Source organism: Dasypus novemcinctus, chromosome 3 (genome assembly GCF_030445035.2).
Source record: "Dasypus novemcinctus isolate mDasNov1 chromosome 3, mDasNov1.1.hap2, whole genome shotgun sequence".
Taxonomy (NCBI): domain Eukaryota; kingdom Metazoa; phylum Chordata; class Mammalia; order Cingulata; family Dasypodidae; genus Dasypus; species Dasypus novemcinctus.
The window spans coordinates 36,182,250-36,210,018 of NC_080675.1; the positions used below are offsets into that span (position 1 = coordinate 36,182,250).

The window sequence follows — 27,769 nt, forward strand, 5'->3', positions numbered from 1 at the left end:
CTAAGTCTTTTCATTGCGGGCAACAAGTTCACTCAAACTGGCTTAAGCAAAAATGGGAAATACTTGAAAAGCTGCTGGGCCATTGCTCCAAATATAAGCGATCATTGAAGATCCATACCTCCTACTTTTTCCTCCTTTATTCTCTCTGAAGACTTGACTCCTCTGCTTGTCTGTGTACTTGGCCAAATGTGGCCATCCCACTTCTTCTGAATTCACGGGTCCCAGTGAAATGAACTGTGCTAACTAGGGTCACTGTTTCCCAGTTCCAAGTCCCTTGGAGATAGAACTCGATTGGCTCAGCTTGGGTTGAGATGGTGGCTGCAGTGACTCAATGGTGTGTGAGTGGAGGTCCGTGCGGGGAGGAGTGGAGTGGGGAGAGCAGCGCTCAGAGAGGGAGGATGGGTTTCTTTTAGACAGCCAGCTCCCAAGTTTTCTAAAGCAGAGTCTGGAAACCCAGGTCCTTCTACTAACTCCATGACCATGGACAAGTCATGAACCATTTCAGAACCTGATTCATCAAGTGTCGAAAGGGAATAGCAACATTATTTGGTCTAACTCATAGGGTTCCTGTGGAAGTTCACTAAGCAAATATATGCAAATGAGCTTTGCATGCTATGTGCCCTGCACAACACTAAGTGTTGTAGGTTTATAATAAAGTATAAAATGCTGCATTGTTATATTCTAAGGGCCTTAGAATCAAACTGGGGAGAAAATACCAAGGCCTGTGATACAATTTGAAAATAGCAGGCTTCTGACTGTGTACTAAGCAAATGCAATAAGAGGTCAGAACAACTTGGGTGAGAAAAGGAAAATAATTTATTGAGCACTTCCTGTGGACTTAGCACTGCCCTTGTGGTTTCACACACCCTTAGCTCTAACCCATTCGATAACTCTGCAAAATAGGTGTTGCTATGCCCATTTTTCAGTTGGGAAACTAGAGGTTAGAGAAGTAACTTGTTCAAAGACACAAGGCTGGTGATTTATGGAGCAAAGATTAAACATCAATCCGTCTGACTCTAAGGCTGATGTTCTTTTTTACTCCTCATTGTGGCTAGGGGAAGGTTGCTGGAGGAGTGGGATGTTAGCGGGCCAAAGCAGGGATGAGATGTGGCAAGGCAGAGGGGAGCTGGCCCTTGACAGTGATCAAGGAAACAATGACATGGACATAGATGGGAGCATGGGGCGAACCTGACGGGGTAGGCACTGGGCTGCCATTGGAGGTGTCAGTGGGTTTTAGGTGGCAATGAAGGACTGTGTGAATGACCACGGGTTCCTGTCCATCATCCCTTTTGCCTAATTGGTCTGGTTGTCATGCAGGATGGATTGTCTGGGCAATGTGGAAGTAGTATACTCTCTGGCAAACAGTTCAGGGGTTAGTTGATGAACTCCTGGATGAGAGTGTGGAAATGGAAAGAAAATGAAAAGCCCAAGATGGCTTTTGAAGGAAGAAATGATAGGATTTGGATATAGAGAATGAAGCAGAAGATTCAAAGAGCACTGATTTAGTCACTTCTTCAGCAAATGTCTATTAAGTACTTCCTATCTAGCCTGCCCCTGTGCCAAGTGCCGAGTCTATTGGTGGCACAGATAGACGTGGTCTCTGCCCAAATGTGGGGGAGACAGAAAATCAGCAAGTAAACTGACACATGTATGATAGGATGTCAGATAATGCTAAGTGCTGTGATGGAACATAAAAGAGGGTAGAGGAACGAGAACAATGGAGAGGCTATGGATGGCAGGTTAGCCAGGGAGGGCTTCCCTGGGGTGGTGATATTTGAATGGGGCTAGGAGGCTTCTGAGTTCCCAAGCACGAGATGGTCCAGGAGACTGAAAGGGTGCTGCTGCCCCAGGAAGAATGCCTTGCCTGCTCCGTCATGTGCTTCGCGTCACGAGCCCCATTTTGCGGTTGAGGGAACGGAGGAGGCTCGGGGAGACGTGGGGGCACGCAGTTGCCCTGCTAGTCGGCACTGCAGAGCCAGCTCAGAGCCAAGATCTCAGCAGGGCCCTCCTCTTCCCGCTGGCTGCTCCCCCAGAAGCCCGTGTGCTTCCAGCTCTGCACATCTCCTCCTCTTTCCCTCGGGGGTATTTTTAGTTTCTCCCAGGCAGAGCCCCTTCCCTGGCTGTGCTGTTAGCTCCGTCCTCCTGCTTCGCTTGCTCTCACCTGCCGCTGGGACGGGCCACCGGTCGCACATGTCAAGCTGTTCCTGGCTGCACCGGCTGGGCTGGGCTGGGGTGGGGTGGGGGCGAGGGCAACCGAGGGTGACCACCCTCGGCCTCGAGGGCAGGCGCCAAGGCCTGTCAGGGTCTTAGGGTGACACCAGCACCTCACGGCTCCCTCTTCGGGTCACCTCCGTAATGAGGGTGAGGGGAGGGCTGCCGGCTGTCAGTGCCCGCAGTGGCTGGGGGGTGGGGGAGGCAGGGAGAGGGAAAGACCAGTGGGAGGGAGGGAGGGGGGAGATGGGATTTTGTCACTTGTTTTGGAGAGAGAGAAGCTGAGGAGGTGGCAGAGGTGGTAGCTTGGCAGGTGGCGGTGGCTGTGGGTCCATGTGTTTTGTGAGAAAGCGTGAGCTTCTCAGGCTGGGGTACAGGTCTTTCCACCCAGTGAGTGGGCGTTCTTGTGTGTTTGTGTTGGTGTGTGTGTTTTGTGAGAGTATTTGTGCTTTGCAGGTCTCAAATACAGGCCTATCTATCCACTATGAGGTCCCCAGTGAGGTGTGTGTTTGTGTGTGTGTGTGTGTGAGCATTGCCAGCCCAGGGTCCAGGACTTTTCACTGTGAAGTCCCAGGGCCACTCTTCCAGGCCAGGCCCCTGGACCTGCCCCTTTCCCTTCTACCCCAGTCTTTATTTCTTGTCTGCTACTCCTTCCTCTCTGTCCCCAAAGGCCCCAACAGTCCATCTCCTTGGTTGGGAATTTACTGCTACTCATTACCAAAGAATGGCCTGGAGGAGGCCCGGGTGCTGCTCACGTGACTGTGTGGGACTTACAAAGGTTTAAAAATAAACGTGCTGAGTTCTTGTAGCCACGGGCCCTGCAGGGCTGCCAGCTCCCTCTCGGCTGGTCTCTAGCTCTTGGAGGTGGAGCTTGCCTGTCTACCCTCCCAGGACGAGGGGTGCATGTAGGGTGGCGGCATCTGGAGTCTGGTCCCTGGAGATGAGGTCAGGTCTGTCAATGGCTGGAGGCTCAAGGCGGTCCACAAAGGGAGAGCTCAGGAGAAGCCCACCCCTGCGGGGCAGGCCAAGCCAGGGCGGGGGAGCTCCCCACACACCCAGGCTGGTGCTTTGGGCCCAGATGCCAGGCCTGGCTGGCCCACTGGGTGACTTGGGGGGGTGAGTGGGGGGGAGAGCATGGGCACAGGACGTGCTCCCAATAGACCTGTCCGTTGGTCCACTGAAGGAGCGGCCCTTTCATCCGCATGCTGTAGCGTGACGCTGGCAGGCAGAGGAGCTGGAGGAACAGGTTCCTCAAGGCAGTAGGGGAGCATGGGAATTCCGTAGATCAGGGCTTTCAGCCAGGCAGTCCTGAGTTTACTTAGTAGCCAGGCGGTGTTGGGTGAGGCGCCCTCACCTCTCTGTTGCCTCAGTTTCCCGATTTGTAAACCTGGGATAGTACGTAGCCCTGACCTCTTGGAGTTGTAGCGAAGATTCAGTGAAATAATACAGGTGAGTAGCTGAGTGACTGGGGACAAGTCACCTATCTTCTCAGGGCCTCAGTTTTCTCATCTGCAAAATGGGATTTCTACTAACGTTATGGAGGCTGAACGGGGTGATGTGGGTGAAGCCCCAGCATCTCGTGGTAGGAGTGCAGGAATTGGAGTGATTGTCATAACAATAAGCACCTCGCCACCCTGTGTCTCCCCAGGCTCGTGGCTCTGCAGGCGGCAGGAGGAGGCACGACGCCACCTCTCAGGAAGACCATGATAAACCTTACGTCTGTGACAGTAAGTACGGGCAGACCCCACCTCCCTGCGCCTGCCCCCAGCCCGTCCTTTCCTGCACTTCCTTGGCCGTCAGGCCTCCCGTCTCAGGAGTCTGCTGGGCTGGGCACCTCCTCTTGGGCCAGCACCCCATGACACTTGCATGCCTGCTGTGTCACCACCTCCTCCAGCTGCTGCTGCTGGCTCCAGGGCCTTTGCGTTAGGGAAGCAAGTCCATGCCACCTCTTCTCTCTGGCACTGCTCTCTCTTGTGGCTTCTCTCTGGCGCTCTCTCCTCCTCTCCGTGTCCTTTTAGATTCCTCTCCTGTTTCTTTCTCTGTTTCAGAGAGTATCAAACAAAAGCATAACTCAAAAACCTCCAACGAAGGTACTTGACTCCCGTGGCTTTTCATTTGTTTCCCTTTCATTTCCTTTCTCTCTCTGCTTTCCGAGGTAAGGCAGGTTATGAATCTTTCTATGATGATGAGGTAGTTTAATAAATGCCCCTCAGTCCATCTCAGCCTTTCTTGCTGGCTTCAGTAACTTCTTTCTGGCCAGCGACCACCTGGCTCCTGGGTTCAGGATGGGCAGATGGAGAAAGGGGCGGGTGGAGGGAGAGCAGCAGCAGGGAGGTTCCAGGGTGACTGGTGGCAGTGGACCTCGGGAGACCTTCAGTGTTAGGTGGGACTGCCCTCAGTCGTGAGAGACCTTTCATCTTGCTCACCTGCCAGAGCATCAGGGGTTGTGTTTAAAAGCCTTGCCCTAGTTCTCTTCTCACAGTATCGGGCACCATCTGTTCATGACGCAGCAAGGACGGCCCTCGGTCCCCACTCCCTGGTGGATTTCCCTTCTGTCTTCTCTCTGAGGACACAGACCCCTGCCCTTGGAAAGAAGGGGCTGCGGTAGAGGCGGGAGCCTGCCCTGCATGCTCCCATATCCCTTTTATTTATCTTGCCGGTGTTCACAGATTCTCCCTGAAGTCGGGGAGAACCAGAGGAAGGTGGGGCACAAGGAGTGAGTCTGGGGTGATGCCCTTTTCCTCCTCTTTGCTGGCCTCTTGACTTCAGATATTGTTCTGTGCCCAGTGGGGCGATGGCTGGTGGGAGAACATTTTGCTAGAAGAACTCAAATTCCATGACCTCCATTTGGCTGCTTAATATACTGTGCAGATGACATTCCTGCAGGTAACACACCAAAGCAATTCCATCCAGAAGGAGGAGGGAGCCAGCTGGGGTCTGATGCTCCTGGCAGTGTCTGGAGGTGCCTACTTCCACCTGGGCTTGCTTCCTGGATGGGATTCAGTTTTGACCTGATGCCTAAAAGCCCTTGGGAGACTAAGGCTCTGGACTATGGTCCAGGAAGGGTCCTCAGACCCCCAAAAGCAAAGTTGCCAGCTCAGTCTAGCTGGAGCAGCCCATCTGTACAGAATGCTTACGTTTGCCTTGAAACTGGAACATTCCACTAGTTCTTTTTAAAAGAAGTTTCATATTCATTATGTGACCTTCTTCTCCCCCAGATAGTGGGATTAGTTTTTGCTCTATCTCCATAGCATTCGTTGGAATCCCAGCCAATAATAATCTCATATATTCCCACACTCACCCTGTGTGCCTTTTTCCCTTACTTCACCCATCTCTCCCCATTCCTCTCTTCACTTCTTTTATATATTTTTCATCTTTATAGATTGATTTATATTTACATTTTAATAAATGGAATCATATAATATGTTACAGAATATATTTAGTTCATAGTAATGCAATCATGCAGTGTTTGTCCTTTTGTGTATGACTTACTTCACTCAACATAATCTCTTCCAGGTTCATCCATCCTTTATGACTTCATTTCTTCTTACAGCTACATAATATCCCCTTGTGTGAATATACCACAGTTTGTTCATTCATTCATCGGTTGATGGACACCTGGGTTGTTTCCGACTTTTGGCAATCGTGAATAACTCTGCTATGAACATTGGGGTGCAGATGTCTGTTCATGTCACTGCTCTCAGTTCTCCTGGTATATACCCAGTGGTATTATTGCAGGGTCACATGGCACATCTATATTCAGCATCTTTAGGAACTGCTGAACAGTCCTCCACAGTGGCTGTACCACTCCGCATTCCCACCAACAGTGAGTAAGTGTTCCCATCTCTCCACATCCTCTCCAGCACTTGCAGTTCTCTGTCTTGTTAATAGTGGCCCTTCTGATAGGTGTGAAATGACATCTCACTGTGGCTTCGATTTGGTCTCTGGGATCTGCCTCCTCACATATTATCTCCATGAAGCACGCTTTGGGGGTGCCTTCTCCTTCCTGGCTCTCTTCTTTCTGTATAAAGTGCTTGAAGCACAGGCTCTCCCCCCAGCACCTGTGGCTTTGTCTAGGGGCTCTCAAGGCCATGTGCTGTTTCCTGTCCCCCACCCCACATGACCTCTTCCTCCTCCGGTTCACCCTCTCCTGCTGGGGAAGCTGCCTCTCAGGCCTGATTCTGGCCCTCTAGAAGTTTTGGCTGCTGCTCTCTTGGCTCTGCCGGCACACGCGGCGCCTGCCTTTCCTCCATTTGCGAGGCCAGGGCCACTGCCGACTGCCCTTCTCTCTCCTGGCTCTCTTAGGAAATTGTGTGGCAGCTCTGTGATTAATAGACTTTATTTTTATCTGGTGCCCTTCAGACATGTGATCCTTTGGGATACAAATGACCTTTGGAGAGGTCACGAGGGCCCCCTCTCCCCGGAACCGCGGGAGGAATGCTTTTAATAATCTCTAATGCATCCTAAGTAGAGAGGTGTCTGGTCGCCTCCTTGAATGCCCCCAGGGATGGTGTTACTATAAGCTGCTCTTTCTTCCATGATTCCAGCTGTGCTTGGAATGACTGTTTTTCCTCAGTATGAGCTGAAATGTTCTTTCTCCTACAGGCCCACTTGCCTTTTGTGCATCCTTTTCCGACAAATAGGTACGTTCAGCATTTCTTCTGCCTGGAGGTCCTCTCAACATCCCCTTGTGTTCTCGGTTGGTCTAGGGCCACACCCCATAATTTCTGCACTGCCCTGTTCTGAATTGCTTTCCAGGTCTACATTTAACACAACACTCCCGTTGGAAGCAGCGTCTAAGCCAAGTGGCTCAAAGAGTACCAGATACATTTCCTTGTTTATTTTACACATCGGCTCTTCAACACAATCCATATCCGTAGAGAATGGAAATATTTGGCCTCCCTATGCCCTGAGCACCATTTCAACAGCCTCCCCATCAGTGCCTGTCCTGGCTCCAGTGGCAGAGCCGCTTCAGGTGTATGTGCTTTTCTACTTAAGCATTTGATTATTCCTTCTCCCATAAATCCCAAAACATTAGGCCCTATTGAGTCTCAATAAAGAGATGCAATAATATGTGACTTCAATATATAAGATTCAATAAAGATGCATTTAAAGATATTGGCCAGTAGTTAAATTTCATTCTCCACAGATTTGCAACTCCTGCCATTTGTGTATCATCTGTGGTTTGATTTACATAATTCCTACTCTGTCTTTCAAGTTATTTACGAAAATATTAGGCCACATTGGACCCCAACTCCTTTTTCTGGGTTCATATGGAATGGTAATAGCTATTTTTCAAATGTGATTGGATTTCACCTCTCCTGTTATTTACTCCTGAATATAGTTGTATTATGTTCTCATTCCAAACTTGCCTTTCAAGAAGGGTGGTTGAGTATTTTCTTCGTTACTAACTTCAGGTGATAGTTTGCCTGTTGCCTTTCACTCAGCCATTGAATTTATTCCATTCCAGACAACTATTAACTCATCTGAAAATAATTTATTTTTTACTAAATCCATGGTGTTTCTGTGGAAAAATACTTTGATTTACAGAAAATAACCAATCTCTATTAATTATCCTGAAAGTTTACCAAGTTTAAGGATTACAGTTCTCTTTCTTCCCTTTCCATTTCTTGCCATGGAAAAAACATTCATTACCCACAAGCAAAGCAAACCAAACACAACTTTGTGGGAATAGGCTGTTGGTGTTTTTGAAAGCGTGGACCCTGGGGCACCTGCACTGACGTAACCTAGATGCTTATCTAAAATGCAGATTCCTGGGCCTCACACCAGATCGGCATCAGAATTACTGGAGATAGGCCTGGTAACTTGCATTTTTATAAGCCTTTTGGGATTCCTAGGAACACTGACAAATTCATTCAAATTTGGAGACTCTGACTGCTCCGTCCTTTTGTTACTCCCCACTTAGTGCATCTGGAAGTTCTTGAGCCTCCAGGAACTCTCCAGGCTCCTGGCCACTGGCTTGCATCACTGTTTCAGTTGGTCTCTTTAGAATCATTCCTTTCCAGTTCCTCTAGTGTGGATATACTCAGCAGTCCAGCATAAAACTCAGCACTTGACTTAAATTCACTTAGTAGCTTTAAATCCTAATAGCATCGTTAGCCCCATTTTATAGGGGGGGATAATAACTGGAAGCAGACATGTGAAAGGAATCCTTGAGTTTGGCTTACTGGGATGTTTTAAAAGGCTTTCCAAGAGTTTGTCTCTTCTCTTTTGAACTACTTCCAAATCTGAATTTTCTGTTAGCATCATTGGGACAAACTCCTAATGAGAGAATTCATCCTATTTTCTTTGTTCAAGAAGTGTCATAGAAAAGAAGATGGTGATGAGGAGATGATGTTCGGGAGAACATTTCATCTTTAAGTGTCAGCCGTTTAGGGAGGAGCAAAGCACGCATCTATTTTTTTTTTTGGTGAGCACAATGGAAGTGATTTAAGTTTTATGTTTTTCCCTCCCAGATTTTCCTGATCATGTTGGTAACGCCTATTAATTGGGTATGCACGTACAGGGTGATGTGCTGAACATTTTATATATACTGTCTTTAAACCTTCACATTGACCTTGAGGGGCAAGGTCACTGACCTCACTTTATTTACTGTGAAAGAAACTGAGGCTCAGAGAGGCAAAGGGACTTTTCCCAGGTCACACAGCTGGTTGATGCCAAAGCTGGGATATGAAATCTGGTTTGTCCAACTGTAGCTCATACACTCCAGGACCCCTCCCTCACAAACTGCAGGTTCAACGAGCCCTCCCCACCCTGAACTTTGTTTCTCCTGAGAGTTGAGGGAGGAAATGTGTCTTAAAAGTTAATTAATGAGCAAGCACATCTCATTTATGAGCTAAAGCCCTGTCCAGTATTGACAGACAGCTTCTAGGTGTCAGGCTGGCAAGCTGATGTCAGGTAGCAATTATAATTGAAGTGGAATGGAATGAATTATATAATTTTGAGCCTTTTAAATTGGAATCTATTAAAATCCCGCCCCACCCCCACCTGGGGCATTAAGACAGATTAGTGACAATAGACAAATAAACACGACTGGAGCCCTGACTGGAGCTGAGTCACTTCTGAGTCATGCCCGGCATTCACGTATCAGCAGTGGGTCCTCCCAGCCTCAACCTCCCTATCCATAAAAAGCTTATTCTCCACCATCCCCCGCCTCCACATGTGTATTTTTGATTGTGTGGCTGGTGACCGAAAACACAACCACTTCAGAGTATGGCCTCCCTTCTAGAAATCCAGTGGGAATGTGTGTTCAGGTGGGGTAGTGTCAGAGCAGGGGCTCTGGGGTCCCTTCCTGCTCTAAAGTTTCTTTCCTCTTGATGGTGGCATAATAGAAGCAGAAGGGTCTCGGGCTAAAAGCAAAGAGGCCTGGAGTCTAGTCCTGGCGCCACCAGTCAGTGGCTGTGGCACCAGTTACCTCATCTGTCACTAAGGGGCTGGATCCTCTCTCTCTTTTTTTTAAAGATTAATTAATTTAATTCCACTCCCCCCTGGTTGTTTGCACTTGCTGTCTGTTCTCAGTGTCTGTTTGCTGCGTTCCGTGTCTGCTCATCTTTTTTTTCGGAGGCACCAGGAACCAAACCTGGGACCTCCAGGTGGTAGGCAGGTGCCCAACTGCTTGAGCCACATCGGCTTCCCATGGATCCTCTTTTGAGTCTCTGGACCTCCTGTTCAGGATGCCTTCTTGGCTCTGTGAGCTCCTGTCATCCTGGTCAGCAGCTTACCCAGAGATGAGAGGAGATGCCTTAAGGACAGGAAGCGTAGAGAGGATGGTGGGATCTCATAGAAACTGGGCCAAGGGTCATGAGGAGCGTGGGATGGCTGGATCTGCAAGAGGCTGACGCACTTGAACCAGGACAGTCCCAGAATATCTGCTTGACCTCAGCCTCCTTAAACTTCTGTTTTACCCATACCTGAGGGCAACAGGGAGAATCAGATAACTACTGCAGTCTTATTAAAATTGAATAACAATTCTGAGGGCATGAAGGCCCCACATCCTCTAAGGCTCCTGCGCTTCAAGCTTCGAGCTGCGGTGGAAAAGCCAGTAACGCGGCCTGCAGGCTCGCTGCCCTTGACGCTGAGGGGCGCTGGGCTCATCCCGCAGTTGACTCTGCCCTGATCTTGCAGGTCCTTGGGTGGGTGGGGGGTGGGCTGGTGGGAAAGTCCCTGCCCTGGAAACGTGATTTGTACAGCAAGGCCTGTGGCATGTGATTGACCCTGGAAAAGGATGGCATTTGTTATGGCAAAACTGAGTCTCTTTGGACATTTGTCATGGACCCAGGTTTTAGGGTATCCCAGGGTGGCCAGAGGAAGGGCTGGGAGAGGCTGAAGCTCCTCTTTGATACCCTCCTACTCTGATATCTTCTCTTTCTTTGCTCTGCTGCCTGTCTTCTCCCTCCCAGCCACCAGGCCTCCTACCTTCTATTGCTTTCTAGAAGGCTGTTTGGCCATGAAATCTAGGTTTTCCTTTTCTGGGCTGTGATCCATGCTTACGTTATTTTCTCATCCAGTTCAAACCTGTTAATTTTTTATTTTTATATATATTTTTTTGTCTTAATTTTTAAAATATTACATAAAAAAATATGAGGTCCCCATATACCCCCCACCCCCCTCACCCCACTCCCCCCCCATAACAACATTCTCCTCCATCATCATGAGACATTCGTTGCATTTGGTGAATACCTCTCTGAGCACCGCTGCACCTCATGGTCAATGGTCCACACCATAGCCCACACTCTCCCACATTCCACCCAGTGGGCCATGGGAGGACATACAATGTCCAGGAACTGTCCCTGCAGCACCACCCAGGACAACTCCAAGTCCTGAAAATGCCCCACAACACATCTCTTCCTCCTACTCCCTACCCCCAGCAGCCATCATGGCCACTTTCTCCACACCAATGCCACATTTTCTTCAATTACTAATCACAATAGTTCATGAATAGAATATCAATCAGTAAGTCCACTCTAATCCATACTCTATTCCTCCATCCTGTGGACCTTAGAATGGTTGTGTCCACTCCACATCTGTATCAAGAGGGGGCTTGGATTCCACATGGATGCTGGATGCAATTCTCCTGCTTTCAGTTGTAGGCAGTCTTGGCTCCCTGGTGTGGTGGTTGACCTTCTTCACCTCCATGTTAGATGAGTGGGGTAAGTCCAATAAACCAGAGTTTAGGAGTTGCAAGTCTGTTGAGGCTCAGGGCCTGGCTATCACATGGTCAGTCCAGAGATTCAGTTCCCCTAGGTATATATTAAACCCCAGCACCAACTACAGTTCCAGTAAAAGAAAAAGGAGAGACTTGTGGACAAAGATCACATCTAAGTCCAGCTCCATCGCACAGAAGCACAAACTCCAAAGTAGGGCCAATTGAGATGGCATTGAACTCCATCTGCCATGACCATAGAACCTGTGGGTCTCTGTAGCCCTCAGAAGAACCAATACCCGGGGTTGTATCTACTTTATCTGTCTCTGGGACTTTGCTCAGGTGTGCATAAGGGCAACCCCTCTGATAACCTCTGGCTCTTTTTGGAGACTCATAGCCATATAAACTCATTTGTCCTTTCCATTTCCTCCTTTTATTCAGGTCAAAAAGCATTTTTAACTCCTGGTATTATATGTAGACTGAGATATTCTGCTGGTCTGAGTTGACCCTTTTATTCAAGGTCATTTTCTAGTTACATCATTAGCTGGTAGTTGGTTGTAACCCCTCAGTGCCAGGGAGGCTCATCCCTGGGAGTCATGTCCCACCCTAGGGGGAAGGCAACACATTTACATGCTGAGTTTGGCTTTGAGACAGACCACATTTGAGCAACATGGAGGCTCTCAGGAGGTAACTCTTAGGCACCCTGCAGCTCTAGCCTTGTTTTTATTTCAGGTGCACAGGCTCACAAGCATAGTCATTAGTATCAAGGGCTCATTGTTGGACCTTCCTTCCTTTTTAGTCTTTGCTGTTGGACTTGGGGGATTGTTGCTGTTCCTTTAGGGACTGTGATAGAGCTTCCCTGGCTAGGAATTCAGCACTTCCTCAGTTGTTGTTTTTAATTGTAACCACTATGAAAATATCCAAACATTTTTATGTACCCTGGATATATGCCCTGTAGGACTCCCTGCCAACCATGTGTCCCCTGTCAATAATATTCCACACCAGTATTCCTCCCCTACCATTGTTGAACCTTTCTGTGATCCAAAACTTCTTCAAAAGTGAAGCCCAATATATTGCCAGGTACCATTAATAGTAAAATGGAATATAGTGATGAGTTTAAAGGTTATATATAGAATACATATTAATTTAGAAAAATTACGGTAAAAATAAATTGGGGTATCGAAAAATTTTAAAATGCTAAAGCTTTGTTTTTGATATTTTGCCTTACATCACTGCAATAAGTGTTGCCCTGTATGCAAATTGGCAAGGCATCTACTTCTGTCTTTTCCTCAGTGTCTACATCCTATCTTTTTCTTTTTTTTCCCTATTAAGCTTATCTTCATGAAAGTTTTAGATCACAGTAATTCATATATACAATATATAGTACTCCCACATATCCAACATAAAACCCTTTTCCCTTCCACAGCAATAAGCTTTTTACATTCATATTTACTGAAACTGATGTACAGATATTGAGACAATAGCTTTCAAATAAGGTAACATTTGGGTTTACATTGTGGTTTATATTTTAGACTATACAATTTTCTAAATTTTTAGTTATCTTATGTTTTACATTATGCTTTACATTTTAGCCTATCAGCCCCTATATATTTTTGGTGTAATTTAACATGTCTTATATCCATCCTTGCGTACTCTTGTGGAACACTTCTATTGCTAACTGTTATTTGATGCAAATTTGTAACAGGTAATCCCAGTTAGGGTATGAGGGTAGATAGTAACCTTTCAAGAGGTTCTCCTTATTTTTAAAAATAGCTTTTTCAGTGGACATAGTATAAGCATCTTTCTCCATATATGTATTTATACATATACATAAAAAGGATTGCTGGGAACAACATATATACCACCAATACATGAATGAGACCTACCATTTTTAACCCATTTCCCCCTGCATGCACTGTCCCCTCCCCTGACTCAACAGCATATGAAGAACATCTTTCCATGTCAATAAATACATGTTATGGCATCATCTTTAGGGCTATATTGTACTCCATTAGAAGGACACCCCCCAGTTTATGAACATGCCCCAGTTTGCTCAATTAATATTCGGCTTATTTGCACAGTTTCAAATTTGTTCACTATTGAAAACAATGTTGTAGCCATAACTTTGCATACTACTTTTATTATTTCCTAGACATGGAATGATGAGGTCAAAGGGCATGGTGCACGGTCTTTGATTTATCTTCTTTCAAGCCAAGGCGGGGCTACGGGGAAGTGGGCAGCATGGTCAGTACCACCCAGGTTAGAGACCGCTGGGTGAGGAAGGATACACACTGACCTTGGAGTCAGCAGGTTAAGGGCAAATGGTGGTTCTGCTGAGAAAATCATTTGGCTGCTGGGAGCCTCCGTTTCCTCAGGTGTGAGGTGGAGATGGGACATGGTCTGGGAGGCTACATGAGATAATGTGTGTACAAATGTTTGCACATGGCAAGTGCCCTTCCACCTTTTGCCCTTTCCTTATTTCCTCTGTGTCCAACCTAGTTGGAAAGATAAGGCTGATATCACACAAGGAGATAAGACCCTGCCAGGGAGTATATAGTGGAGAGAGACATTCTGCTATTTAGGCTAGGAATTCAGAGGAGGAGGCACTCCCAGTGGGCTGGTAGGTCAGAGGATGCTTCCCCAGGTTGCCAAGTAGGTCCTCACGGAAGGCTCTAGAACTGAGTTGGGTCTCCAGGGATGGTGGTGTGTGTGGGGAATGGGGGTGGGTTGGCACATAGTGGTGGAGGGGAGCCAATAATAGTAATGGCAAGTTTTTGAGCTCATGTTATGGGCTTGAAATCTTCTAGGGGCCTTTTCTCTGTTAGCTCTTTAACCCTCACAAAAGCACCATGAGTAGATGCCATGATTATCTCTACCCTGCAGGTAAGTAAACTGGGGCGGAAAAGGGTTAATTAACTTAAGAGGTCACACCGTGAATAAGTAGCTGAGTCAGGATTTGATCCCAGACCATGATTGTTCTCTCTCCCTGCCCCCCCCCACATACACATTCTCCATGGAAATCTCCTCCTCACTTCCCCCACCCCCCGCCCCCATACATACCATCGTGCATCCCATCCAGGGAGCTGCCAGTACTTTGTCCACACCTCGGCTTAGGCTACCTCTTGTATTGTGGGATAACGGTTTGTTTACTTGTCTGGTCCTTCAATCTGGACTGTGAGCCTACTGAGGGCAGGGACCATGTCATATCCAGCACAGCAGTTGCTCAAACTGTTTATGAATAACTGGAGAAAGGCAGGTGCAACACATGTTCCTGGGCAGAAGGTAGATAGGTTTAGCCGAGCAGACACTTGGGTAGGGAGATTGAGGGACAGAAGTTTAGATGAGGTTGGCTGGTAACACCAGGCTGAGCTGCTGGGAGGCTGGCCTGCCTAGTCCATGGCGAATCACGAAGATCCTGGAGACATCTCTAAAAAGGTTAATCCGTGGGGTTAGGCATTCAAGGGCGAGAGGATGTGAAGTTTAGCAACAGCGGGAAGAAATGGACAGGTCAAATAAGAAAGGCTTTATGAAGGGAAAATCTGTAGGACCTGGCAGAGGGCGGACTAGACGTCAGTTGGGCAGAGGGGAGAGGGAGGCGCCACAAGGACCCCTGAAGTCTTGAGCTTGGGTAGTTGAGTCATGAGGGGAAGATTATCTGGAATAGTCTAAAGGGCTAGGTAATTTTGAGAGATTGATGAAACTTGACATAATGAGTTTGTGGAAGTGGCAAGACACCTTGGCAGAAATGTCTAACTGGTGCCAAGGGACACTGGTTTCCCCAAAGGAACTGGGGAACATAAAATGATTTTGTCAGTAGGTGGGAGCCCACTTCAGGTAAGGGACAGTGAGTCACACTAGATAGGTTAGAGGCATAGAGACCACGAGAGGATGTTGGCCAAATTCCCAAACGTTCTGGGGCCACGACAGCTTATAGCAATGGGTTTGATTTTGGACCTTTCTCCTTATTTACCCACAAATAGTCACAATTATATTTATTTAAAATTTTTTGCTTTAGGATTAAAAAAGGATTATATTTTACTCCTTAAGCTAATTGAGGACATTTTGCTAATGTAGGACTCACTAGAATAAGGAATCAGATGCTGTCCCTTTGGGGATAGATACTGTAGTCAGAAGCTCTGAATTCGAGTGTTTGCTATGTTACTTCCTAGCTGTGACCTTGTGCCATTCACAAAACCTCTCTGAGCCTCAGTTTCTTTTTCGTGAGGACAGCAATGATATTACTGTCCTTAGGGGGCGTCCCAAGAGGATTAAACGAGAAATGTGTAAAAACAGTCAGCTTACCGTCTGGTTCACAGTTGTGCTCAATAAATATTATTTTCTTTATATCAAGTCAAGAAAAGGTACTTGTTTTAACATCTCACTTGGGTCCCTGGTTGTGGTCTGTGTTCATCAGGGAAACAGTCTGCTAAGGTTAAATGAATGATCAGAACAGCTAACATCTGCTGAATATTTGCTATGCGCGAGGTACTGTGCTAAGCACTTTATAAGGATAAACTCATCCAGCACTCCCAACACACATATGAGGCATGAACTATTATCATCTCCATTTTGCAGACAGGGATACTGAGGTTTGGGGAGGTTACATCACTTGTCCAAGGTCACATAGCACATTAGCTGACCCAGGCAGGCTGACCCCATTCAGCAGGCCAGGAAATCTCACCAGCACATCTGATGCTTTTGATTTGGGGATCCAGAATCAGGTTGAACAGTATTTTGAAGTGAAAGCCTTCTTGTTCATCTCCATCCTTCCTGTTTCCCCCCACCCGGCCCTTGTGGCTTTTTGCGCGCTGTCTGCTCTCTGTGTCCATTCACTGTGCGTTCTTCTGTGTCTGTATTTATATAATTTTTGTTTATTCCCTACCCCTTGCAGCTTGTTTGTTGTCTGTTCTCTGTGTCCATTCGCTGTGTGCTCTTCTGTGTTTTTGCTCGTCTCCCTTTTTGTTGCGTCACCTTGCTGAGTTGGCTCTCCATGGCACTTGCAGGCCAAGTGGCACTCTGTGGTGCTTGTGGGTGAGCCTGCTTTCACAAGGATGCTCCGAACACGAACCCAGGGCCTCCCATATGGCAGACGGGAGCCCAACTGATTGAGCCCCTTCCCCATCCTTACTGTTTTTAATTTTTTAAATCCAGGAACCACATTCACATATGGTAAATTCCTAACACCCACCCTTGATGAGGCCACAGGACTCCTGGATCACTGGAGTTTGACAGATCCTGGCTCTGGGCTCACACCTAATCCATGGGTCCAGACTGGCCCCGAGAAGGTGGATCCGAAAAATCAGGATATTATACCTGTTTCCCCACCCAAACCCTAGTGTATCTACCCAGATTTCAGTTTAAAATAAGTATCAAGGTGGCCTGGCAGATGACGTGAGGCCGCAGGAGGGCAGCTGCAGACCTTGCTTGGTGTGGTGGAGGGTGGGCAAAGCTGCCCCGGGGCCCCATGGCTGGGAGTCCCTCCCAGTAGAGGGAAGGATACCTTCAGGAGGTTGGTCAAGTGCTAGAATGGAGAGGACTTAGAGAGCCTCTGGTCCAACCCCATATTTTCAGACAAGGAGCTCAAGGCCCAGAAAGGCCTGGCATTTGTCCAAGGGTGCCTGTCAGGGTAGCATCAGAGCCCGGGTCCCCTGAGGCCCCCCCCACTGCTGGCCTCCTGGCTGTGGGGGTGGGGGCGAGGAAGCCCACCTGGGTGTGGGGAGCCCTGGACTTGTCCAAGAGGAATGTCTTGCTGCCCCTCACTTTGAGCTCCGTGGAACCAGAGCAGGCTCTTGAGAAAACGGTCCTCGGGATGAACGCGCGCACCCCGAGTCCACCCGTCTGAGGAGGGGGCTTTGGCGCCATCTGCGATTGCACCTGCGAGTCCCTCAACAGGCTCTTCTCACTCCGGGCTTCTTCTCTCTTGGGGTTTCCTTCATCCCCCGGGTGGTTCTGCCGAGACTCGATGCAGAGGGCTGCCGCGGATGTGTGGGAGCCCCCACTGCTGCTCAGAGCAGCTCGATAGGGTTCGTCGCTTCCGCCAGAAGGGCCCCTGCTGTCAGTGTCCGCGTCTGGCAGGAAACCGGATTCCAGACCCAAGGGCCGCTCTTCAGGGACCGCGAGGGAGGAGTGGTTACGTCCCTCCAGGGACGGGTGGGAGCGCGCCCCTCCTGAGCCCCCCGGGGTGAGGCTCCGCGAGCCGGGGGTGCCGCAGCCGCAGAGCGCCCGGCGCCCACCGGGGCGTCCTCGCTTGTCTCCCTCCGTTCTCCTGCCAGCGCCTCCCACGGGCCCAGCTCCACCGGGATGGGTGGCAGCTGCGGAACTACCAGGGCCTCTTGCGGTCAAGTGCTTCCAAGTGAGACCCGAGTTCAAATTCCGACTCTGCCATTTCGGGAGCTGCTTGCACACTCCCTAGGAGTCCTTTCCGTCCTCTGGAAAAGGGGGACGAGAACCCTCCCCTCAGGAGCTGTTGGTCGTGAGGCTGGAGTGTGGGAAGGAACGCTCGCCCCTCTGCTGTCTGTGGGCTGACGACGTGCTGCTGGGACGTGCTGCTGGGTCGGTTTTGCAGACGAGGACCCGGCAAGCGCGGCGGAGGGCGGGGGGCGCGACACGGTCAGGGTCGTGTGCAAGTGCCAGGGGCAGAGCCGGGAAGGAAGCGCGGCCAGTGACTCCCAGAGCCCAGGCTTTGTCTGTCCCACGCTCGTCCCCTAATTGCTTTCAGTCGCTGCTTTCAGTCTCTCGGAAACCACTGGCTCAGATACCCACTGCGTGCTCCAAGTTGGCTGATGAAAATGTGCCAGAGTCATTAAGTTATCAGTGGGGAAGGCCGCCGCTTCTCCCCGGCAGGAAGGATTCTGCTGTCGGCTGCAGCCGGCTTTGTTCGCACAGACCGTCCCTGATTCTCCGCCGCCCACCCCCCCCCCCCCCCCCCCCCCCCGGCCTCTGGACAAGAAGGAGCGAGTGGGGTGGGGGTGGGGGGTGCGGTAGCTATTCTGGGGCAACACTGAAGACATTCATAACTCCAGGCAGAGGGGGTCTTGCATGGAGACTCCAGCTCTGGGTGAGAAAGGGGCGAAACTATCTCTGCAGCTTGATGGATGGATCTGCCCCAGGGGAAGCAGGGAGAGGAAGGCAAGCTGGACCCTCCCTTTAGTCACAGCCGTTCCTCCGCAGGAGCGCGGTGCGGAAGCACAAAGCCAGGTTGCGGCTTGCCAGGGGAAATGAAGCGCCTTAGGTGGGCCACGGGCAGGGCGGACTGGTCCCTGGGGTGATGGCTCCAGTGGCGCCGGAGGCAGAGGCGCTTGCCCTGGGGAAGGAGACTGGAGCAGGGAGATGGGACATCTCTGAAGGCTTTAACAGTCTTGGGGTTCAGTCTGATTCTGCAAGACAGAAAATCTCAGAGGGAGCTTACCAGTGTGATAAAAGGACAACAGATGGTCGCAATGCTTTATCTTCCGGATGTTTCTTTCCCCTCATTTCCCTTCCTTGCTACTCCATGACCCTAGACTTCAGAGGAGAAACTTCTGGACTCCCCCCTCCCCCCATACACACACACTTGGGGGTTTACATTCTTTGCTAGGCCACTTTGATGGCAGTGGTGATGATAATAGCTGACAATCACTTGACACTCTACGTGCTGGGCTCAGCTTCCACTGCATTCGCTCGTGTGACCCTCACAGCCCTGGGAAGCAGGTATGCGTCATGCCATCCCCGTTTCCAGACATGGAGCTGAGGCATAGAGAGGCAGCTCACTCGGGATCACAGTCAGTCAAGCAGCAGAGCTGGGATTTGAACCAAGGCAGTTCAGATCCAGCCTACTTACCTACCGCCTGGACATACTGAGGACAGGGCTGACCCCAAGGCAGGGCCAGAGCAGTTGATGACACGAGTTGACAGCCGCTGGGTGGCTACCTGCCCTGGCCAGACTTCCACGCTTCCCCCAAGAAGGAACCTCACTCTTGATTCGGGGCTAATGGGGTCCTGGGTTTGTCTTGGCAGCTCTCATGCCATCAGGTCGGCTCTTTGGAGTAACTTATTCCAAGATCCCTACTCCCAAGCCCAACAGGTTTTCAGGACTGACTACCTAATTTGTGGGACCTGCCCTGGTGCAAAATAAAAATGCATTAAAAAATTATTCAAAATAATTTAAAAATTATTAAGAATTTGAAGATGGCAACAGCATGTCAGATCAAGCGTGGGCCCTTCTGGGTGCGGGTCCTGCATGGCTGTCCAGGCTACCCCCCCACAAAGCCGGCCCTCTGCAAACCTCCGTGTGGTTTATGGTGGCAAGAAGACAGGATTAAATGCAAGGGTGAAACAGTGGTGGATTTTCCTTCTCTTCCAAGTCAGTCAAAGCAGGATACCCAAAGCATTTCTTTCCATCTAAACATAGCAGTCTGAGCCTGATGCAATCCAGCCAAGACAGATCTTGGCAGCCTGGGCTGTATTTCTTGTCTCTATGGTAAAGTCTTTCGAAGGGCTGGGACTTGGGGTCAGAAGCCTAGTTTTGGGGTCAGGCGTCTGGCTCCATTAATGCCATTCCCTCTGAAATCTGCCTTTCAGTCCCCTCCTTTCTCCTGCCTCTTCTTCTCCAGTGTAGGACCCCACTCAAGGATCTACCCTGCTAATGAACAATCCCCACGCCCACCTCCCCTAATGCCACAGTCCCCTCCGTATAACTAGGGTGGAAGGACAAGTCTGTCGGCCCTGCCCAAACCCCTTATTCCCTGGAGCATCCTCTCCTGTGCAGGCTAGTCTCACCCTCCAGATGTCACCACTTCTCGTCTCGCTATAGCCACCTTATTGCCAAACCCTGTGGTTTCCAGTTCCTGTCCTTCTTGACCTGTCTTAGGCATCTGGTATTCCCTGTTCTGCCTCTGTGCCTGTGTCCACCTGTCTGTAAAATGGGGACGAGGTTGCTGTGAGTAAATTTACTCTAAGTGCTTAGGACAGGCACAGCACATGGTGAGCTCTCAATAGCTGTTAGCAGTGGCTGAGACTGGCATTGTTATCGTTCCTGCAGGTTTGAAACCCGACTCCTTTGGTTTCTGGGGCTCACCCCTATATGTGTCTTTCCCTGTGTGTTTCTTATTTTTATTTTAAAAACTTTTAAAATTGGTTTCCCTCAGTCTCTTGAGATATTGGTGTTTCTAAATTCTGTCCTGTGTCTGCACCCCTCTTCTCCCTCCAGGCTCTCTTGGCACCCTTCTCCTTCCCCTGTCTTCCATCATCACCCTTCCAACCCCAAGATCCTGCTCTCTTTCCCAAGCTCCAGGTGTGTGAAGCCAACCCCAGACAGAGCTCATTCTTTTCCCTCCTTAAGTCCAGTCTTCTTCGTATTCCTTCTATCCTGCTTCCCAAGTCAGAAACCTGGGCGTCTTCCTTTCTTCCCTTAGGACCTGCAAGTCAGGCCCCAACCTGGTCCCTGGGGGTGTAAACACACGGTGCCTGCCACACTGGCCACCAGATGGAGAGACACTGATACATGATAAGTCCTGGGTAATAAATGGGGGTGGGGGAGAGGGGAGAGGGACTAATTTTGATTAGAAAGACTTCCTGGGGCAGAACATGGGGACCGAGATCGGAAGTGCCAGGCAAATCTGGGACAGGGAGGGGAGATGGGGATTTCAGGCAGAGAAGGAGCTTGTGCAAAGACCCTGTGGTGGGAGGAACAATGCGTAAGAAATTGAGAGAAGACCAGTAGGCAGGAAGCCCAGAACAAGGCAGAAGGTGGTGTCAGATGAGACTGGACAGGTGGATGGGGGCAGAGTGTGTGCCCCAGGAAGGCCCCGTTAGGCTCGCTAGCCTCTTCTTTGCTGCGTACATCCCGGCCCTCGCCACCAGGCTCCCTCTTTAATCCCTGCCCCACCCCGCTCTTCCTCTCCATCCTGAAGTTCTCACTGTCTCACACAGAGAACATGAAAATAGCATCCTGTCACCCTCCAATCCCCTCTCTGCACTATAATCTTAAGCATATTTCTAAAATGTAAATCTGATTAAGGTGGCCTCTGAATAAAATCCTTCCCGGGCTCCCCACTGCCAGGATAAAGTCCTGCTCGACTTCCTCTCTTCTTGGCACCCCCCATACCTTACCCCAACCCCTCCTTCACACCATCTTTAGTGAACATCTTGCAGCTCCCCAGAGGTGCCAGGCTGAATATGTTCCGTGCCTGCATCGCCTTCCCTCCTCGCTCTGCCCGGTGAATTTCTGCTCATCTCACAAGCTCCTGCTCTAGGGTTCCTCCTTGGGGAGCATTCCCCGGGGCACTGCAGCTGGTCTGCTGGCCCCTCCGTGCCCGGTTTAGCCTGGTGCATGCTGGTGCACAGTCCTCCTTGCTTGTTACATGTATGTTTCCTCTGCTAGACTGTGAACTCCTGGAGGGAGGGGACGGGGCCTTGTTTGTCTTTGTCCTTCAGGGCTGGGCACATTTAATTGTTTGATAAATGTTTTCTTGACTTGAAGACCTGGTGATGAAGGAATGACTTGGAACAAGGCAAAAATGAGGCTCCATCTGGAGGGGTCTTCCTATAAGGATAATGGTAAAGGAGTCTGGTGTCCAGGATCTCCTTGTGCTGCCAGGGTCTATTCTGATACCAAGCTGGGGTTTCCTTGTCCCTGCCTGCCACTTCTATCCATCTGAAAGGGCCAGCGGTTCCAGGGTGGGTGGAGTCAAGCCTGAACATCTTCTATCTTCTAGGATAGCAGTCCTCAAAATTTAGTGTGCATCGGCATCACCTGGCGGGCTTGTTAAAATGCAGATTGCTGGGCTCCCTCCCCAGAGTTTTGGATTCAGTGGTTCTGTGGTGGACCCCAAGAATTTGGATCTCTAACACGTTCCCAGGTGATGCTGATGATGTTAGTCTGGGGACTATTCTCTGGGAAGTTTTGTTCTAGCAGAAGGATTTGCTCTAAAAATGACTATGTACGTTGGGAAGGAGAGAGGGAAGCTTTGGTTTAGTATTAGATTCATGTGGCTAGAGGGATCATATCGTACAAACACACCTCTTCCCCCATCTCCTGCTTTTCCCATAAAGTGTTTCTGTGTTCATTCATCAGACATCCAACAAATAGGTTTTGAGGGTGTGATATGTTATGTCAACGTATGAGGTGGTGCTGTTGATGTCAACGTGAAACCGACATGCATCCTCTCAAGGGAGTTTCTCCAGTGCAGATGTAACTAATTCAAGGAGTCCAAAGAAGAAAACGCTGCCGTGATGGTAGTGGACTTGCCCCAGAACAGGCTTCTACAGTGTGAGTGGGAATAAAATTATTTGATAGATAGTTAGACCAAATGACCGTTAAGATCCTGAGCGACTGTGATTAAGGAAGACAGTGATAACAGACGCAACAAAAAGGCACGCTGTGGAGTTGATAGTGGGGAGAGCCACAGAGGAAACTGGGGCCTCCTTTTGTAGATACTGATATTATCATTATTTTCAATAAATGTTTATCCTACCGATAGTATGCTTAATGACTAAATAGATTAATATCCTATGACCCTATCCTTTGCTGTTTATTGACCTCAGATTATTCAAAAGGGTAAATACAACAAGCCACAAGCAGGCCCAGAGTGTGCCTTGGGGACCTTTTTAGGCTCCACTTCCTGAGTCAAATGGAATTGAGATGTATAGCACCATTTTATTTTTCTGCAATATTTACAATGGAGTGGGGAGGGGAGAGAATGTAAGTGGGTCTTGAATTTACAGTTGCTAAGTCACCAACTTGAATTTGAGCTTGACTGTCATCTTACCTTATCAAGCCAATTGCCACGTTCCATAGTGTGAGGCAAGGGTCAACATCTCTTGTTCAGGTCTACCTCTAAAGATGTGGTAGACCAACCTAAAGCTTCTTCCTTCTTCCCCCAACCCCACTACCATTTATTGAGCATCTCTTATGTGCTGGACACTGAGTTAAGTGCTTTAAAAATATTATTTCTAATGCTTTTAGCCATCCTTTAAGGTAAATACTATTATCCTTGTTTTCAGATAAAAAGGGCACAGAGAAATTATCTTATCCAATTTCATGCAGCAAAACTCAATTCCTTTTTGGAGGTTCACATAATCATAAAACCAAAAACTGATAAAAGAAAGTCCAAGGTTATAAATCTATCTAAAATATGACTATATATGCTAAATACGAAATTAGCAAATAGTTGCAGCTGTATATCAAATGACTAATATGTGCTAACAAAGTAGATGCATTTTAGGAAGGCAAGAATGGTTCACTGGAAGGAAATATTAGGAAATCAATATAATCATCCATGTCTACAAATTAAGGGAGAGTCACATATATTAATAGGTGATAAAAGGCCAGTTGATAAAATTCTGCAACAAAATAATCTAAAACAGGATTAGGAGGAAATACTTAAATTTGATAAAGATTAAAAATTAACCTCATACATCATTCTAATCAGCGAAACACTAAATTCAACTTCACTAAAATAAATGCTTGCTTTCTCTAATTTTAAATATTGTTTTGGTGGTTCTTGCAGACGAATTAAGAAGATAAAATAATTGGCATAAATATGAGAAAGAAGAGATGCCAGTGTATCTTTTTGCCAATGTTTGTACACCGAAAAAGTCAGGAGAACCTAGTAAACAATGAATCTCTACCAGAAAGAAATAAGGAAATTGGGTTAGATGACTGGATGACAGCTCTTCTCCATACTGTTAAGGTCACACAGCCAGGGACACTGGCACCTGGAACTGGGATTTGAACTCAGTTCTAATGCAGAACTTTGTGCTTTATCTAAGTTGTGAAGCTTTTACTCTCACGGTATGCCTCAGTCCTATCAGCACAAGTAGAAGGAGGCTTCTCTTAGAACTTGTGACTCAGGTGCTTCTGCAGAGCAGTTTGTTCTGCTTGGGAAGGGGCACAAGATTAGAGGGCTGGCATGAGATTGATATTGGAAAGAGCCTCAAGGCTCTGCTACTAGCAGTAATACCTGCTGAGGTGCTGAGATACTGAGATGTGTATGGGGAGTTTGGGATGGTGGTCTGGTCTTAGTCCCATTTGGCCAAGCTTCTGTTGCTCAGGTACTGAGCAGCCAACCAACTGCACTGCTTCTCTTTCTTCCTCTTGGCTCCAAGAAACCGTATTTACATTGTTTGTTGCCTATGTCCCAAGGTGTTCATTTGAGAGGTAGTGCTTGTAAGGGACATTTAAAAAAAAATTAGTTATGAGTTTACAAAACCATCATGCATACCATAGAGGTTTCCCATACATTGCCCTACCATCAACACTTTGGTTTTTTAAAGATTTATTTCTCACACCCTCTCCCCCTCTACCCCCCCCCCCGCCTCATTATTTACACTTGTTGTCTGCTCTCTATGTCTGCTCGTCTTCTTTTAGGAGACACCAGGAACCAAACATGGGACCTCCACATGGGAAGGAGGTGCCCAATCACTTGAGCTACATCTGTTCTCTGCTTGTTGTATCTCTTGTGTCTCCTTGTTGCATCAGCTCATTGCATCAGCTTGCTGAGCCAGCCTGTTGCATCAGCTCACTGTCTTGCTCATCTTCTGTAGGAGGCACTGGGTACTGAACCAAGGATCTCCCATGTGGGAGGTGGGTGCCCAACATCTTGAGCCACATCTGCTCCAGCTGACACCTTACATTTTGTGACACATTTGTTATAAATGATCAAAGAACATCATTACAATATTACTATTATCTATATTCCATAGCTTATATTTGGTGTATTTGTCCCACAAACCATCCTATTATTACTGTCATGTATTAATATTGGAAATTGGTTATAGTTCATGAGAGAACATTCTCATATTTGTACTGTTAACCACAGTCCTTCATCCACCATGGGGTTCACTGTATGAAACATATTTTTGTGAGATTTGGGATATCAGAGGCTACCTGATGCATCAAAGGCATGAGCTTCTGGGTTGTTACATCCATCAGGAATGCCATGGTTTCATGGTATTTATGGTGGAAATGGAGCTCATTTTTGTGGCACACAATCACTGGAGGGTTCATGAAAAATATTCATATAAAGCTCTTCTCCTTCATATGCGGGGTCAACCAGAGCGTATCAGAAAGAGCACTGTATGGGAATCCAGGAAACTTGGGTTCTAGTGACTCGACTGCCAGCTAGCTGTGTGTTCCCAGCAAATCACTCAACCTTGCTGGGCCTCACTTGCCTTATCTGTACCAGGGGGTATTGGACTGGGTAGACTCCCAGGGCCCTTTGATTTCAAAGGTATAATAATAATCACCCCTACCAAAAGCCAAACGCTAAGTGTTTTGCATAGATTTACTCATCATAGCAACCCTAAGAGGTAGGTACTATTATTATTCCCATTATATTGCTGAATAAATTGAGGCACAGAGAGGTTAAGTGACTTGCCCAGGTCACACCGGTAGGAAGCAGTAGAATTCTTAATCTCTTAACCTCCATGTTTTGCTGTTACGGTGTTTCTTTACATAGCCCTAGTTCTTACAGTGGCATTGCTTCTATTGGGTGGGAGGAAGGGGTGTTGGGAGTGGGAGATACTTTTTAGGGAAAGCCCAGATTTGGGGTGAATAGGTGGGGTTCACTGCCTGGGAGAGTGACTGCAGTGGCTGCAGAGGTTGCTGACATTTGTGGTTTCCCTTTCTTTCCTCTTTTCCTCTCTAGTCTGCGGCAAGCGCTACAAGAACCGGCCGGGACTCAGCTATCACTACGCTCATACTCACCTGGCCAGCGAGGAAGGGGACGAAGCCCAAGATCAGGAGACCCGCTCCCCACCCAACCACAGAAATGAGAACCACAGACGTGAGTTCCTGGTTCTTAGGTTGGGACCGTGATGAAGTAGGGTGGGCAGGGCTGGGGAGCAGTTTTTAAAAAATCACCTCTGATATCTTCTGGCAACTGTTGACTGGCCTCAATGTCCTGCAGTGAGTTGACTCAGCTCTGCCAGCCAGCTGCCCCTGTGGTTCAGCTGCGCCTGAGGCTCAGTATGAGCAGGGCAGGGGTCTCACACCAACTCTGCTGTCAGAGGGAGGAAGGTGAGTGCTACGGCACCAGGGAAGCATCCTTACCTGGCCATCAAATGCCAGACCCCCTGCTCTTTCCCCTCAGATCCACAAGACCCTTCTACAACTGTTAGACTGAGTTAGGCCATGGCCCGGGGGTGTGTCAATTCAGACAGATATTCCAAATGTCTGCTTAGCCACCAAGAGCCTTAGGAGAACATTCCTCATCTATTGCCCTAGCTTTGTTGCAGAGGTCACAGTTTTGGTACAGGGCTCTTCTGCCTTAGAAACACTGCCCTGGAGATTTCATGCTACTTGCTTGAGCACTCAATTGGCAAACATCTGGGTCGACTTATCGATTGGGATGTTGGGCTCCGAAGACCCAAATTGATCCTGAAGATTTGTGTTTCCATCTCTATTCTTTCCTTCCTCCCTCAACTTCCAGTTATGGCTTAGAGAGTCAAAAAGGGATTTAGTATTCACCACTGTTCTTCCCTCTATAACATTTCTTATGGTCTCTGGGCCTATGACCTCAAAATGGGGTGGTGGTGGTAGAAGACATGGGTCATTTGGGGTCATTTGATGAAGAGTATTTGTGGATGTGCTGAGTGTTTTTTATTTTGCTCACAAGATTTGGTGGTAGGCGTTCTTAAAGTGAACAATTCAATGTCGTTCAAGGGATCAGACCTTTTAAAACAGTCAGACCAAGGATTCCAGGGTGCCTCCTATGCACTTCAGTCGATCAGCTCAGCACCAGCAACAGCTGGCCACCTTCACTAAAGGTTTGACAGAACGAACACATCCATGGCCAAGACCTTCCTTTCCCCGGGCCCCTCGTAGCATTGCCTTCTTTAATTCTGACTCGCTTTCAGGGTCCAAGCCTTTTGTAAGACAGACCCTTGTTCTCTTCCCCACTGCTGTCAGCTGGACAGAATTGCAAAGCAGGGCAGGAGGTGTCCGACAGAACTCTGCCAGCTTCCCTTCACCAGGTTCTTGGTGGCTATAACACTGAAGTCTCTGTCTTCTGTCTAGGGAGAGGTTTTCTGACTCCATTTACTCTCACCTTCCAGAAAGAAGACTATATTGACTTATACGGAAGCAGCTGATGTTTGCACTTCCCTGTGTCCCCTCTTTTCCCTTCTCTGGTCTACAGAAAGTGCAACAAGAAGTGACCAAGGCAAAGCTGTTGTCCCCCTCCACGAGGAGGTGGAGATCTGTCTCCCATGTTTTGGGTGGCTTCCTGGAAAGTGCTCGTTAGAGACTGCTGCTTTCTCTAAAGTATTTACTAGTGGAGTATTCTTTTTCCCTTCCCTCGATGCCAGCCAGCCTCCTTTGCTTCTCTCCTCAAATGTCAGGTCATTATGTCCCTGTGAGGTGCTTTTCTCACACTGTAGGATTGGAATGCTTCCCTTTTGTCTGTGTCTCCTTGT

At 48.3% G+C, this 27,769-nt stretch overlaps 1 protein-coding gene across 6 annotated transcripts in view; it reads left to right on the top strand.

Annotated features, from left to right (window-relative positions):
* DPF3 (double PHD fingers 3) overlaps positions 1-27,769 on the top strand; it is a 299,860-nt gene that overhangs the window by 190,587 nt on the left and 81,504 nt on the right. For all 6 annotated transcript variants that reach the window (XR_009184951.2, XR_009184950.2, XM_058293116.2 and 3 more), the window contains 2 exons: positions 3,860-3,938; positions 26,002-26,139. Coding sequence is in view for 4 of the 6 variants with exons in the window: in XM_058293116.2 (XP_058149099.1) it covers positions 3,860-3,938; positions 26,002-26,139 (217 nt within the window). In the remaining 2 variants the exon portion in view is untranslated. The remainder of the gene's footprint in view (positions 1-3,859; positions 3,939-26,001; positions 26,140-27,769) is intronic.